This window comes from Belonocnema kinseyi, chromosome 8, assembly GCF_010883055.1.
Source record: "Belonocnema kinseyi isolate 2016_QV_RU_SX_M_011 chromosome 8, B_treatae_v1, whole genome shotgun sequence".
In the NCBI taxonomy this organism is placed as follows: Eukaryota; Metazoa; Arthropoda; class Insecta; order Hymenoptera; family Cynipidae; genus Belonocnema; species Belonocnema kinseyi.
In genome coordinates, this window is record NC_046664.1 from 45520418 (window position 1) to 45534890 (window position 14473).

General features: G+C 24.5%; 1 protein-coding gene across 1 annotated transcript in view; it reads right to left on the reverse strand.

Annotated features, from left to right (window-relative positions):
- LOC117178256 (transmembrane protein 11, mitochondrial) overlaps positions 1–12874 on the reverse strand; it is a 15048-nt gene extending 2174 nt beyond the window's left edge. Inside the window, exons 1-2 of the mRNA XM_033369605.1 lie at positions 12810–12874; positions 11719–11930 (exon numbers count right to left, since the gene is read on the reverse strand). Coding sequence (XP_033225496.1) covers positions 11719–11930; positions 12810–12844 — 247 coding nt within the window. The 5' untranslated portion in view covers positions 12845–12874. The remainder of the gene's footprint in view (positions 1–11718; positions 11931–12809) is intronic.
- Between the last annotated feature and the right edge of the window lie 1599 nt (positions 12875–14473).

Genomic DNA, 14473 nt, shown 5'->3' on the forward strand with positions numbered 1-14473 from the left:
GCAATTCCATGTCAATCGGGCCACCAATTTTACATGCTCTCCAGGTATACCATTTTTAAGGTGAAAGAAAACACCGATGAACCAAAGATTATTATTCAATTTGATATTTTTGGTATCCCAGCAATGAATAACCTACTAAAATGCTAAATTTCAAAATGGCGGATTTAAAATAGTGGCCAAAAAATAAGTTTTTTTAATTTATATGTAATGTTCGTATTACTATATTAATATCGTATTAATGTTCGGTTTTAAAATCGACTTTAAATAATCCTTATTATTATTATTTTGAAAATATCAATATTGAGTCGAATATGGCGGATAAATAAATGTTGTATGATAACAAGAGCAACGACAACTAAGGCTTTTAAACTCTTCTGTGACCATAAGATTTTTTATATACGAACTATGTAAACTAGACATAGTGTTAAGGGTTTCAGGCATCGCTGATTTCAAATTTGCCATTACTTTTTCAAAATGAATTTGTTTAAAAAATTTGTTTAAACAAATTATTGCGTTTTTGACTAATTTTGGAGATATTTAGCGGGGTTTTGAGTACGCTTAATCCAAACATGCGATTAGTTTTGCAAACTTATTTAGTTTAAACAAATTATTGCATAAACAACATTTTTGGAATAAAAAATGTCAGAATTAGATTCTATGTCAAAAATTACGTACGACATAGTATTGAAACTAATAGCATATTTAAACGCATCGAAGCAATTTGAAGCACTTACATTCTCAACTTCAGAAGTTTAAAAAACATATAAGAAAAAAATTAATTAAGAAAAAATTAAAAAATCGCAAAAAAACGAAAAATTAAAAAAAAAATTAAATTAAAAATTATAAAAATTAAAACAAAAACGCAGGCATAAATAATATTCATGACAGTCTAAACCTGATGGAATGCGGAGAGTTGTACAATCTCTCTTATAAGTAATTGAATATGTTATACGAAACGTTAATGCAATGCGTTTAAATATACCATTAGTTTAAATACTATGTCGTACGTAATTTTTGACATAGAATCTAATTCTGACATTTTTTATTCCAAAAATGTTGTTTATGCAATAATTTGTATAAACAAAATAATTTTTAAAAATAAACGCATGTTTGGATCAGGCGTACTCAAAACCCCCTTAAATAATTGATGCAGTATTTGTATTTTCTGTGCTTTTCTTATGAACATAAGCAGTTTTATTAAATTTACAAAATTAATTATTTATTAATTTTTTATTCAAAATCCTAATTGAAGACATAAAAGAACTATTCTAAAATTAACTTCTTCCATTCCATCTGATACTGGTATTTGTTTGGCAAAATTAGTTGATAACGCAATAATTTGTTTAAACGAATTGTTTAAACAAATTAATTTTGTAAAACTAATGGCAAATTTGAAATCGACTATACCCCAAACCCTTAAAACTATATCGGGTTTATATATTTCGTGGATAAAAAATCTTATGGTCACAGAAGAGTTCAAAAGACTGAGCTGGCGTTGTTCTTGTTATTATACAACATTTTTTTATTCACCATATTGGACTCGCTATTGTTATTTTTTAAATAATATTAATAAAGATTATTGAAAATAGGTTTTTAAAACGAACTTTAAAACGATATTACGATATTAAAACAAACATTACATACAGATTAAAAAATGTATTTTCGGCCGCCATTTGTAAATCGTTATTTTGAAATTAGCATTTTAGTAGTTTACTTATTGCCAGCAACACCAAAAATATCAAATTGAACAATATTCTAGGGTTTCTCATTATTTTTTTCATCTGAAAAACCGTATACCTGGAGAGCATTTAAAAAAACCACGTTTTTTTTATATTTGGGTCCGCCATTTTGAAACAACAAAAAAAATAATTCTGATATATATATAATTGATTTTAATATTATAACTATAAAATATTGTATTATATAAATTACTAGTGTACATAATAGTTCAATTTTTAAACAAAAAGTTTAATTTTCATACTAAAAGCTGAATTGTATAATAAAAAAGGCATTTTCAATAAAATGCATGAATGTTGCACAAAAGAAATTTATTTTCCACTGAGACTAATTTTCTATACAAAACATGAATGTTTAACCATAGTTAAATTTTCAACAAAAAGAGTAATTTTCTACCAAGAAAGACGTGTATTTAATAAAATACAAAAAATTTCAACTAAAATGCTCACTTTTCAACGAAACATAGAATAGTTAAATTTGTAGTTATAAAAAAATTAATTGTTAACCAAAAACAACACGAATTTTCTACAAAATAGTTAAATATTTAGAAAACAAATTTTTCCAACTAAATTGATCAATCATCAACAACAAAAAAACTAAATTGTTAACAAAGTATTTCCATTTTCAACCATAAAAGATGAAAAAATCGCTTTAAATTATTGAAATTAACTCAAAATTCCTTGGAATGTTTTAAAATATCATAAAATATTTAAAATTCTTTAAAATTTCTTTAAATTTTTCAAAGCTCTTGAAAATTGCTTGCAATTTTAAAAATACCCTAAAATATTTTAAACCCTTTAAAATCTGATACTAAATTATTGAAATCAATTGAAAATGCCTTGGAATCTATTAAAATATATCAATTATTTAAAATCTCATATTAAATTACTGTAATCAATTGAAAATTCCTTGGAATCTTTAAAAAAAACTTCAAATCCTTCAAAATCTTTGGAATGTTTTAAAATAACCCTTGTACATTTCTTTTAATTCTTTAAACTTTCTTTGAGTTATGAAAATAAATTGAAAATTCCTTAACATCTTTTAAAACGTCCTCAAATATTTAACATCCTTAAAAATCTTTTGAAATCTCTTGAAAGTTTTTAAAGCTCTTGCAAATATCTTTAAATTTTAAAAATACCCTGGAATGTTTTAAACCCTTTAAAATCTCATATTAAATTTCTGCAATCAATTGAAAATTCCTTGGAATCTTTTAAAATTCACTCAAATTTTTCAAATCCTTTAAAATCTTTTGAAATACCTAAAACTTTTTTCAAGATTTCTAAAGTACTTTGGAATTTTTAAAAACCACCCTTCTAAATTTTTTTTAATCAAATGAAATTCTTTTTAAGTATAAAAATAAATTTAAAATTCCTGGACATCTTTTAAAACATCCTCAAATATTTAAAATCCTTAAAAATCTTTTGAAATCTTTTGACATTTTTTTAAGCTCTTGAAAATATCTTTAAATTTTAAAAATAACCTGAAATATTTCAAATCTTTTAAAATCTCATACTAAATTATTAAAATCAATTGAAAATTCTTTGGAATCTTTTCAAATTCTCTCAAATGCTTCAAATCCTTCAAAATCTTTTGAAATATCTTAGAACTTTGTTTAAGATTTCTAAAGTACTTTGGAATTTTTTTAAATAACCCTTCTAATTTTTTTTTTAATTATTTGAAATTCTTTTAAATCATAAAAATAAAAAAAATAAAATAAATAAAAAAAAGATTCTAGGTATTTCAAAATTTTTTGAAGGATTTGTAAAATTTGATAGAATTATCTAATATTCTAAGGAATTTGAATTGATTTCTATAATTTAGTATGAGATTTTAAAGGATTTTAAATATTTTTTAAATATCAAAGAATTTTCAAGAGCTTTAAGAAATGTCAAGAGATTTTAAAATACTAAAAATATTTGACTATGTTTTAAAAAATGACAAAGAATTTTCAACTTATTTTTATAATTTTAAGGAATTTCGAAGAATTTTGAACACTTTAGCAGTGTTTTCTTTTTGAAATTCCAAAGTACTTTAAAAATATTTTTTTAAAAGTTCAAGGTATGTCAAAATATTTTGAAGGAATTACAATATTTGAGAGTATTTAAAAATGCGATTTCAAATAATTTTAACGATTTTTCATCTTTTCTGGTTGAAAGTGGAACTAATTTGTTAGAAATTTAGTATTGATAATTGATCAGTTTAGTTGAAAAAAACTGTTTTCTGAAAATTTAACTATTTCTTATAAAATTCTTTTTGTTTTTGGTTAAAAATTAATTTTTTTATAACTACAAATTTAACTATTCTATGTTTCGTTGAAAAGCGAGCATTTTAGTTGAAATTTTTTGTATTTTATTAAATACGCGTCTTTCTTGGTAGAAAATTGCTCTTTTTGTTGAAAATTTACCTATGGTTAAACATTAATTTTTTGTATACAAAATTAGTTTTTGTGGAAAATAAATTTCTTTTGTACAAGATTCAACTATTTTGTTGAAAACAATTGAAATTTTTTAAATTATGTATTTTATAAAAAATTCATTTTTTTGCAGAAAACTAATTGTTTTAGTCGAAAGTTTAATTCTACTAATATATATATACATATCAGATATATTATTGATGTTAATATTATAACTATAAAATATTATATTAATATTAATTACTAGTTGACTAACTTTTAATAGAATTAGTTCAACTTTGACTAAAACAATTAGTTTTCTGCAAAAAAATGAATTTTTAATAAAATAAATAATTAAAAAAAAGCTTCAATTCTTTTCAACAAAATAGTGTACCGAAGCTTTCAAATCGGCTATCATCGTGCAGCAGAAAACCTTAGAAAACCGAAGTTCGAGTCGTGCATTTTCGGCTTCTTGAAAATAAAACTCAGAATCTATCGACCCAATTTGGACAACCACCACAAAATGTTCCTATTGCAATCTGAATAAAGCTACCGATTTTTCCTAAAAAAGAAATGAATTCTTCTTTTTTTTTGACCAAAATAAAAAAGAAAAATGAAATTTGGTTGCCTTCTCAATTTTCTTTCCTCTTTGAAAAAAAAAAAGAATTCTTTTTAAGGAAAAATTTGTTGCTTTTTCCAGGTGGCACGAGGAACAAATATGGTGGTTGTCCTAATTTGGTCGTTAGATTCTCGGTTTTATTTTCAGGAATTCTGCACATTAAGTTCATTATTGGACGTTAAATAGGATTTTAGATTTAATTTTATACAATATATATATTTTTAGTTTCCATAAATCTTTTTCTAGTTATTGCTATTAGAATTAGACAGGGTGTCCGGGAACTTTATTTTTAAAATTACCTTATTTTTCCTTGACTAATTCTTCATTTTGATTTATCATTAATATTCAAATAATAGAATTTTAATCTTTCAATACTTTCAACATAGAATCTTTAATAAACAGAATAAAACAGTATTTCGGATAAAAAAATAAAATTCTCAAATTTATTAATTTTTTTTAAACAAAAAATGTATTTTCTACTATTGGAAATAAAGTTCTTAAATTTCCGAGAATCTAGGTTCAGGTTATATAACAGAGAGTATGACAGAATTAGGAGATTTTAAAGAATTTAAGAGAATTAAAAAATTTATGATTTTAAACAATATTTTTATTGTTTAGGTTATATCAACGATTGAATATAAATTATTATTTAGCTCAGACATTTCCTACTCCCGGAATACTTGGACGCGTGACATTTTCAAAGTTCTCTCATTTTTCTTTCACTAATTTTTAATTTCAAATAATTAATATTCAAATACCAGCATTTCTCCCTTCTAAAAATTTTTAACATAGAATATTTTATAAGCGGAAACAAAGATTTTTCAATCAAAAAACAAATAAAAGTTTATCTAATCTATCTAGTTTATCAAATTTCAAACAAAAAGTATGTAAAATGAATTCTAAAAAAAAAGAAGTATTTTCCACTAAACAATTAAATTTTCAACCAGACATAGGCCTTCAATAAAAACCAAAATGTTGAATTTTCATAAAAAAATTAACTTTCTTCGATACCACATAAAGTTTTAAATCAAACAGATAAATGTTAAAAAAAATAGTTGAATTTTCTGTCGAAAAAGATTTTAGTCGAGTTTTCACGATCAAACTATTAATTTTTAAATAAGAAATAATTTTCTACAAAAAAAATTAATTTTCAATCCAAAAAGACTAATTTTTAACCAAACAATGTGACTTCTTAACAAAATTGTTGAATTCTGTCGCAAATAGTTGCATTTTCATTAAAAAAATATGAAATTTATCTTAAAGCAGAAGAATTTTTTATTACAAAAAAAAATTAAGTTTTTGTCCAAAAAAGATTCCAGTTAACTCAGTAACATGAAAAATTTAATTTTTGTAACAAAAAAAAAAATAAGTTTCTAAGAAAAAAATTTGATTTTCAATCGAAAAATACGCATTTTTCAACAAAAAAGGATGAATTTGTAATGAAAAACAAATTTTTTTATAAGTGGAACTTTCATCCAGAAAATATTTCAGTTCATTTTTTAACGCCAAAATATAAATATTAAACAAAACGTAAATTTTCTACGAAATAGTTAAGTTTTCATGAAAAAAGTGTAATAGCTGAATTTCTAACCAAACAGTGGCATTTTTAACAAAAAAAAAAAGATATAATTTCTGCTAAAGCAGGTGAACTTTAAAATAAAAAGACAAACCTTAAGAAAAAGTTGAATTTTAAACTGAAAAGTTAACGAAAAAATGCAATTTTCTATTAATTAAAATAAATCCTGAAATTTTAAGAGAATTTATTTCTCGGTTATATTATCATTCTCGTTATCGTTCTCAAAGTAATATAACCGGCTAAGAACTCTAATTGGGAATGATGGTCGACCATTTCGCCACCTGGTGCCGAAAACTGGAACCAGAAAGAGTAGGTAAAATCTTAAAAATGTATTTTAATTTTTGCACAAAAGTGTTTTTAAAATTCTGTTGTGAAGGTTAAAACAATGATTGAATACTGAAAACAAATCTTCATAAAAAACAAATCGTTTTAGATCGAATTGCCATATGATACAGCGAAAAAACACATTTTCGTCAAAAACGTTTAAAACAAAAATCAATTATTTTACTATTTTATGTAAGTTGCAATGCATTGTAAGATTAAATAAACTTTAATTAAAGTATGTAGGGACCAATTTTATCCAGGTTATGCTAAGAATACGAATCATAGATGATTGAAATTGTAATATGATGTCTCTAACCTAACTTTTAGATCAGATTTTTAAATAGTAAATATTCCATGTATACGTTAATAAAAATTTACTTTGTGTTCATTTTTTATTCAAAGTAAGTCCGTTTAGATTTATAATATGTTGAAAATCACAATAAATAGTACAATAATTTTTTTTAGCAAGATAATTTGTGCAAAAAATGTATTTTTTCATTGGATAAGATGCAAATTGCATCTAAAATCCTTCGTTTCCGATAAAAACTTATTTTTAGTGTCTAATAAATACTTTAAACTCCGCGAAAAACTCGTGTAAACACTTTTATGCACAGATTAAACTGCATCTTTAAAATCGTATCTATTCATTCTAGTTCGGATTTTCGTCGCCAGGTGGCGTATAGCAGTTTAACCATTCCCAATAAAAGATGACTTTTTAACGAAGTACTTAAATTTTCAACAAAATAAAATAAATTTTTAACAGTGTAGCTTAAATTTTACCCAAGTAGTTGAAATTTCAATTAAAATAACATTAATTTTCAATAAAATAATCCAACTTTCAACCACCGAGATGAATTCTCAACTAAAAATATAAATAATAAAAAAATTATTTCTTAACAAACTGATTACACTAAATCTTTCAAACAAAATAGTTGAATACTCTAGGAAAGAATAATAATTTTTAACCAAAAAGTTTAATTTTCTTTTTAAAAAAGTTCTACTAAAACATATGAATTTTTTAATCAAACAGATAAATTTTCAAAAATATTGTTGAATTTTCAGTTGAAAAAGATTTCAGTTGACTTTTCACAATCAAAACCTGCATTTTAAAACAAGAAATAAGTTTCTACGAAAAAAATTGAATTTTTATCCAAATAATATTCCAGTTGACTTTTCAAGATCAAAATGAATTTTTTAACACAAAATAAGTTTCTACGAAAAAAATCGAGTTTTCAACCCAAACAGACGAATTTTTCCAAAGGAAAAGGATGCATTTTTAACAAAATATCTGAATTCTCTACCTAATAGTTGCATTTTTATCAAAGAAAGATGAAATTTGTACTAAAAAAGGTGTATTTTTAATAGAAAACGACAATTTAAAAAAAAGTTGTGCTCTTATCCAGAAAAGATTTCAGTTCATTTTTCAACACCAAAATATAAATTTTAAACAGCACACTAGAATTTTCAACCGAGAAGTATGACCTTTCAACAAAATAGTTTAATTTTCAACCAAGCAGTTTCATTTTTATCTATGACATATTAAATTTTTCATAAAGTAGATGAATTTTTAATTAACGAACAAAATTTCTAAAAAAAAAATGAATTTCCATCCAGAAAAAATTTCAGTCATCTTTTCAACGCCCATGGTGTTAACACCAAAATATTAAATTTAAACAAAAAGTAAATTTTCAACGACTTAGTTAATTTTTTCACAAAACAGCAGAATTTGCAACCGAGAAGTATGACTTTTTCAACAAAATTTTTGAATTTTCAACCAAACAGTTATATTTTTATTCAAGAAAGATGTATTTTCTTCTAAAACAGATGAATTAAAAAAAAAAATTTTGAATATTTAAATTTTCATCCAACATCAAAATAAGAATTGCAAACACCAAGTTAATTTTCTAAGTAGCCGAATTTTTAACAACAAATTATAACTTTTTAACCAGATTGTTACATATTCAACCAAGAAAGTTGCATTCTTGTCCAAGAAAAATAAAAATTCTACCAGGACAGGTGAATTTTTAATCAAAAAGATAAATTTTCAAAAAAAGAGTGGAATTTTCATCAAAAAAGATTTCAATTGACGTTTCAACACAAAAATTCGAATTTTAAATAAAAAGTAATTTTCCTAGGAAATAGTTAAATTTTCGACAAAACAGTTGCATTTTTATCTAAGAAAGATCCAATATTTTTACTACAAAATATGAATTTTTAAGTCAAAAAGACAAATTTTCAAGAAAAATTGTTTTTAAACAACAAATATCGTAAGATCTGGAAATATTTTAATTCTTTCTTGCTTTGTTCAATCTTTTAAATATATTTGAATTCTTTGTGAAATAATAGAAGTCTTTGTGAAATCTTATAAATCTATCTAAAACCTTTCCCTATCCGAAACCGAAATCTTTGTAAACTCTTTTAAATCTATTCGAATCGTTGGAAAATCATTGCAATCTTTAAAAATTATTTGCAAACTTTGCGAATTATTGGAAATTTTTGTTCAATCTTTAAAATATATGTCAAATCTTTGTGAAATAATATAAATATTTGTAAAATTCTCTAAATCTATCTAAAATCTTTTCAAAATCTTTGAAATTTTTATAAAATCTTTACGAAATCTTCGGGAAATCATTGCAACTTTGTCAAATGTTTTAAAATTTTTGAAAGTCTTTTCAAAATATTCGAAATGTTTGGTAGTATTTGTGAAATAATTTAAAACTTTCGAAAATCATTGAAAGCTTTTAAATCTTTGGAAATTCTTTAAAAATCTTTGCGAAATATTTTAAACATTTTTGAAATATTCGGTAATTTTTATGAAATTATTGAATTCTTGGAGACTTGATGGAAGTTTTTGTGAATTCTCTAGAAATCTTTGCGAAATAATTGAAATCTTTGTAAAATCATTGGTAATTTCGTTCTATCTGAAATCATTGAAAAATCTTTGAAATATATCTGAAATCTTTCTGACACATTTGAAATCTCTGTAAAAACTTTTAAATCTTTGGAAAATCATTGAAATCTTTTAAATATATCTGAAATCCTTTTGAAATAATAGAAGTCTTTTTGAAATATTAAAAATCACCCTAAAAACTTTGGGAAACATTTGAAATCTATGAAAACTTTTAGAAATAATTAAAATCCTGGTGAAGTCTTTATGAAATCTTTTAAACCTATCCAAAATTTTTTCAAAATATTTGAAATATAAATCATTAAAATATTAAATTAAATTAAAAATATTGCAGCCTTTGTCAAATCTTTAAATGAAATGTTTTAAATCTATCCAAAATTTTTGTGAAATCTCAAATTTTAAAATCTGAACTTTTTTTCTCTTCTTTCGGTCGAAGAAAAAAAGTTGGCTTAGATAATTTATGGAATTTTTGAAAAATTATTGCAATCTTTGTCAATTAATTTCGATATTAATTAAAATAAATTTTGCTTTTATCTTCTTATACAATGCACATTCGGGTAAAATTGATGTGGCTATTCTATTTAATTACATTTAAACGGCTTCAAATTCATAACTTTTTAAGTAAAAATATTTAATTTCCAACAAGACGAATTTTTAATTAAAAAAGAAGATTTTTCAACAAAATTTATCAAGTCTCAACCCAATAGTGGATTTTTTAAATAAAAAAGATACATTTTCAATCAAATAGTTGAATTTCAAACTAAAAAATATCGATTTTCAACCAAAAATGGAATAGATAGATTCTCAGTTAAAACAATAATTTACAACGGAACTGATGAATTTTCAAACAAAATATTCACTTTTACTAAAAAAGATCAATTGTCAACCGAAACTTAAATAATAGAATTTCAAGTTAAAAAATGAGTGTTTAACCAAACAGTTAAGTCTTGAATTACAGCTATGTATATTTGAATTGGAATAAGCTAATTTTTAGTTAAAAAATTAGTTTCAAATAAAAAATAACTCAACCAAAAGAACTAACTTAAAAAAATATATACATTTTTAAACAGAGTGATGAATTTTCAAATAAAATTGTATAGTTGAATTTTAAAACAAAAGGATTGATTTTTAAGCAAAATAATAAAGCTTCGATTAGAATAATTGAATATTTGACTGGAGTAATTGTTACATTTATAGTTTAGAAAAAGGGGTTTCAACTAAAAAATATCCAAAGAAAAAAACCAGTTTTACAATCAAACAGCTCATGTTTTAACCAAAGAAATTAATTTTAAAAACAAGAGTTTAACTCTCAATCAAATAATGTTATTTGCAAACTAAAACATAAATTTTCAATTAAGATGATTAATATTTGACTGGAATACTTGAATTTTTAACCGAAAAGAAGAATTTTTAAACAAGAAGATTGAGTTTCAAAGTAAAATATAATTTTCTAGCCCAAAAAATTGTTTTTAGCAAGTTAGTTGGGTTTTCAATTAAAAATGGAAGTTAAATTTTCGGTTAAAGAAATTATTTTTTAGCCAAACTGATGATTTTTGAACTAAAATGACGAGGAATAGTGGGTTCTATGCCAAAAAGATTAATGTTTAAAAATAAAGATTAATTTTCTCCAAAAAAAGAAATGAAAAATTCAAGAAGTACATGAATTTTCAAACAAAGAGTTTAATGTTTACATGCAAAATATCGATATTCAACCAAATAGTTCAATTTTCCCCAAAAATGAAAAATTGAAATGAATCTTAAACCAAAACAACTTATTTTCAACTTATTATTTTATATTTTTTAACAATTTATTTTAACCAAGTAGTTGAATTTTTAACTAAAAAAGATGAATTCGGAACGTACAATTTTTTAAATTAAAATTCAGAAATATTTCTTCTCCGAAATACTGCTTCTACCCTAAAACAGATTGACGTACTTTCTTTATCTAAAATTTAGAAGAGGCGAGTCACTTTTCTAAATTGAAAAAAATTATTAGAATAATGAAAACTTGAATTTTTCTACGAACAGAATTAAGCTACCGGGTTTTAAAATTAAATTCCCGGTCAACTCGCCATCCTGTTTACTTTTTTAAAGCGTTTTTTTTTTAATTTAGAGTACTTAAAATTGTCAAGAAGTAAATTTTTCTATTGATATTTGATTACCTGCCAAAACTGCAGCTGCGCCTGACAATGCTGCTGTTTTGTGAAGGCAGTTTCCTACAGTTATCCACCTTGAAGTTTCATCTCCTAATTTTGAAGGTTCTATCACAATCAAACTGCACTCCGATTCCAAAGCTCTCTCCAGCTCATATTCGAACGTTTCGTTGGCATTTTCACTGTCATAAATCTCCCTAATAATAGCGACATTTCCATCCCTACAAACAAAACATTTCATGAGAGATTCTCCATCGATTCCTTCAGTTTAAAAAGAAAAACCTGTGAGAAATTAATCAAATATATCAATCGGAAGCAGGATTAATTTGTTAAGATTGTAGTTCAGGTTAAAAAGACATAGATTATAATTAAAACGAAAATGGATGCTGCTTTCAGAATGACTTTCTGTTTTCTTCAAAATCTTTTACTGGTGCCAATTAATGACAATCTATTGTCATTATAGAAAATGCGTGCTATCCTCCGTGACGAACTTATTTATTTCTTATATTTGTGCATATATATATATACACATATAAAGCACTTGATTGCTCCCAAGTATCATGGGTCAGAACAGGGATTTCTGTCACGAATTGTTTCTCTTGTTATGTAATAACTGGACTGAAATCAGGACTCTTCCACAATTTGTATGAACACAAAGACATCTCTAATTCAGGCAGTTTCCATTTAATTATCATAACCATTAGAATCCAAGAACCGTATTAACTTAATATCTTGACTGTCGTGAAATCGTTAATGTAAACTTTGAATAAAAAGACTAATGCGTCAAGTGGGGCGACTATAATGCACCTGAGAAATTTGAATAATAATCCTTGTCTATACAAAAAAGAGAAGCTGACTTTCACTCAAATATTGATGAATCCAGAAAAGAATTTTTGGCGGACTGGGTTATTAGGTTTTTATGCAAAAAGAGTTGGAGAAGAAAGGGTGGCAATGATAAAAACTGGGAGGCTGGAAACACTTGTGGGTCCGAGCGTTTTTGAGGTTAGTTTTTCAACCGACTAGAAAAATTATGCCAGATAAGTGAATAGGAATAAATCGTGGTAGTATTTGCAGAAAATTAAATTGTATTTCTTACTAACTTGTCACCCGCTTCATCTGCCATCGGAACTACCATCTTTACCTTGTATTTTATGAATACTGAAACGGCGAACTCCCGAACCGGAAAAAACAGTTGAACGCCGAACCGGAACGAAGAATTGGACGTCTTGAATCAAATATTTGACTTACGTTGTAAAGTACAGTAGTTTACAAATTGAAGAATCTTTAGTACGAAGAAAAATAGAGTCGCAAAGTTTTATGAAAAATTGGCCAAACTATAAGTTTCGTGGTACTTTGAAAACATTTCAAAGTTTCAAATATTAAGGCGGGAAATTTTTTGATATTTAAAGAAGCTACCAAGTATTCATTGTAAACATTTTATTAGGTATCAATGTACAATAATATTAATACGATGTCAGTGTTAATATTAACATTATTATAATGTAATATAAACAATAACACAAATAAATATAAAAAATGTGTAGTTTTCTAACCTATGATTTTAACATTATTACGAATGAATTTGAATGTGTATTTGAACTATTATTCCGTAACTTATATAAATGAGCAAAATTTCTATTTATTTATCGCAGGCTTCATAGAAGAGATTTCGTTTTCCACTAAAATAAAATTTCAATTAAAATGTCATTATTTTTGTTTAATAACTTAACTTCTTTGTTGAAAATACACAATTTGAGTTTAAAATTCAACTATTTTAGCAGAAAACTAAGCTTTTTCTTGTAGAAAATTCAAGTTCTTTGTAGGAAATTTTTTTTTCGGCTTAATAATTCCATAAATTGGTAGAAAATTCCACTATTTAGCTGCAAATTATCTTTTTCTTTTGTTTATTGAAAATGTATTTCCATGAGTAGAAACGTGATCTTTTTTAGTTAAAAATGAGACTATTTCGTTAAAAATTAATCTCTTTTGGTTGAGGATCAAACCAGTTTGTTGAAAAATCGGCCCTTTAGATGAATTCAACGCTGTTTCTGAATAACAATAAAAATATTTTTTGGATGAAATATCAAGTATTACATTTTTCAGTAGGAATTTAATCGTTTTTGGTTGAAAAGTCAACAACCTGTTTAAAGCTTAAAATAATTTGTTACAAAATTAATTTTGTTTGTTTGAGGATTCATCATTGCTAAAATAAAATTAATGATTTTATCATTAATTGGGGACTTTTCTTCTCATTTGTTGAAAATTCATGTATTTTATTGAAAATTCTTTTTTTTTGTAGAAAAATAATCATCTTGGAACGAAATTCATATATTTTTTTGAAAATGTGTCCATTTCGTTGAAAATTCAACTATTAGGTTAAAAACTAAATTTTTGTTGAAAATTCATATTTTCGGGTTGGAAATTCAACTAAATTTGCCGAAAGCTGAACTTTGCTTTGTCAGAAATACCGCTTTTGGTAGAAACTTCATTATTTTAATTAAAAATACAATTCTTTGATTGAAAATGTAACTAATTTGTTAAACATTAGTGTTTTCTTTGAAAATGTAAGTATTCTGATAAAAATACATTATTTGGTATAAAATTAATCTTCTTCGTAGAAAGTTCATATATTTGGTTCAAAATTCAAAAACTGGTATAAAGATTTACTGCATTATAATGAAAGTTCATTTCTTTCTGGAAATGTAACTATTTTGTTGAAAATTTCTTTCTTTCTGAAAATTTAATTATTTTGTTGAAAATTCTC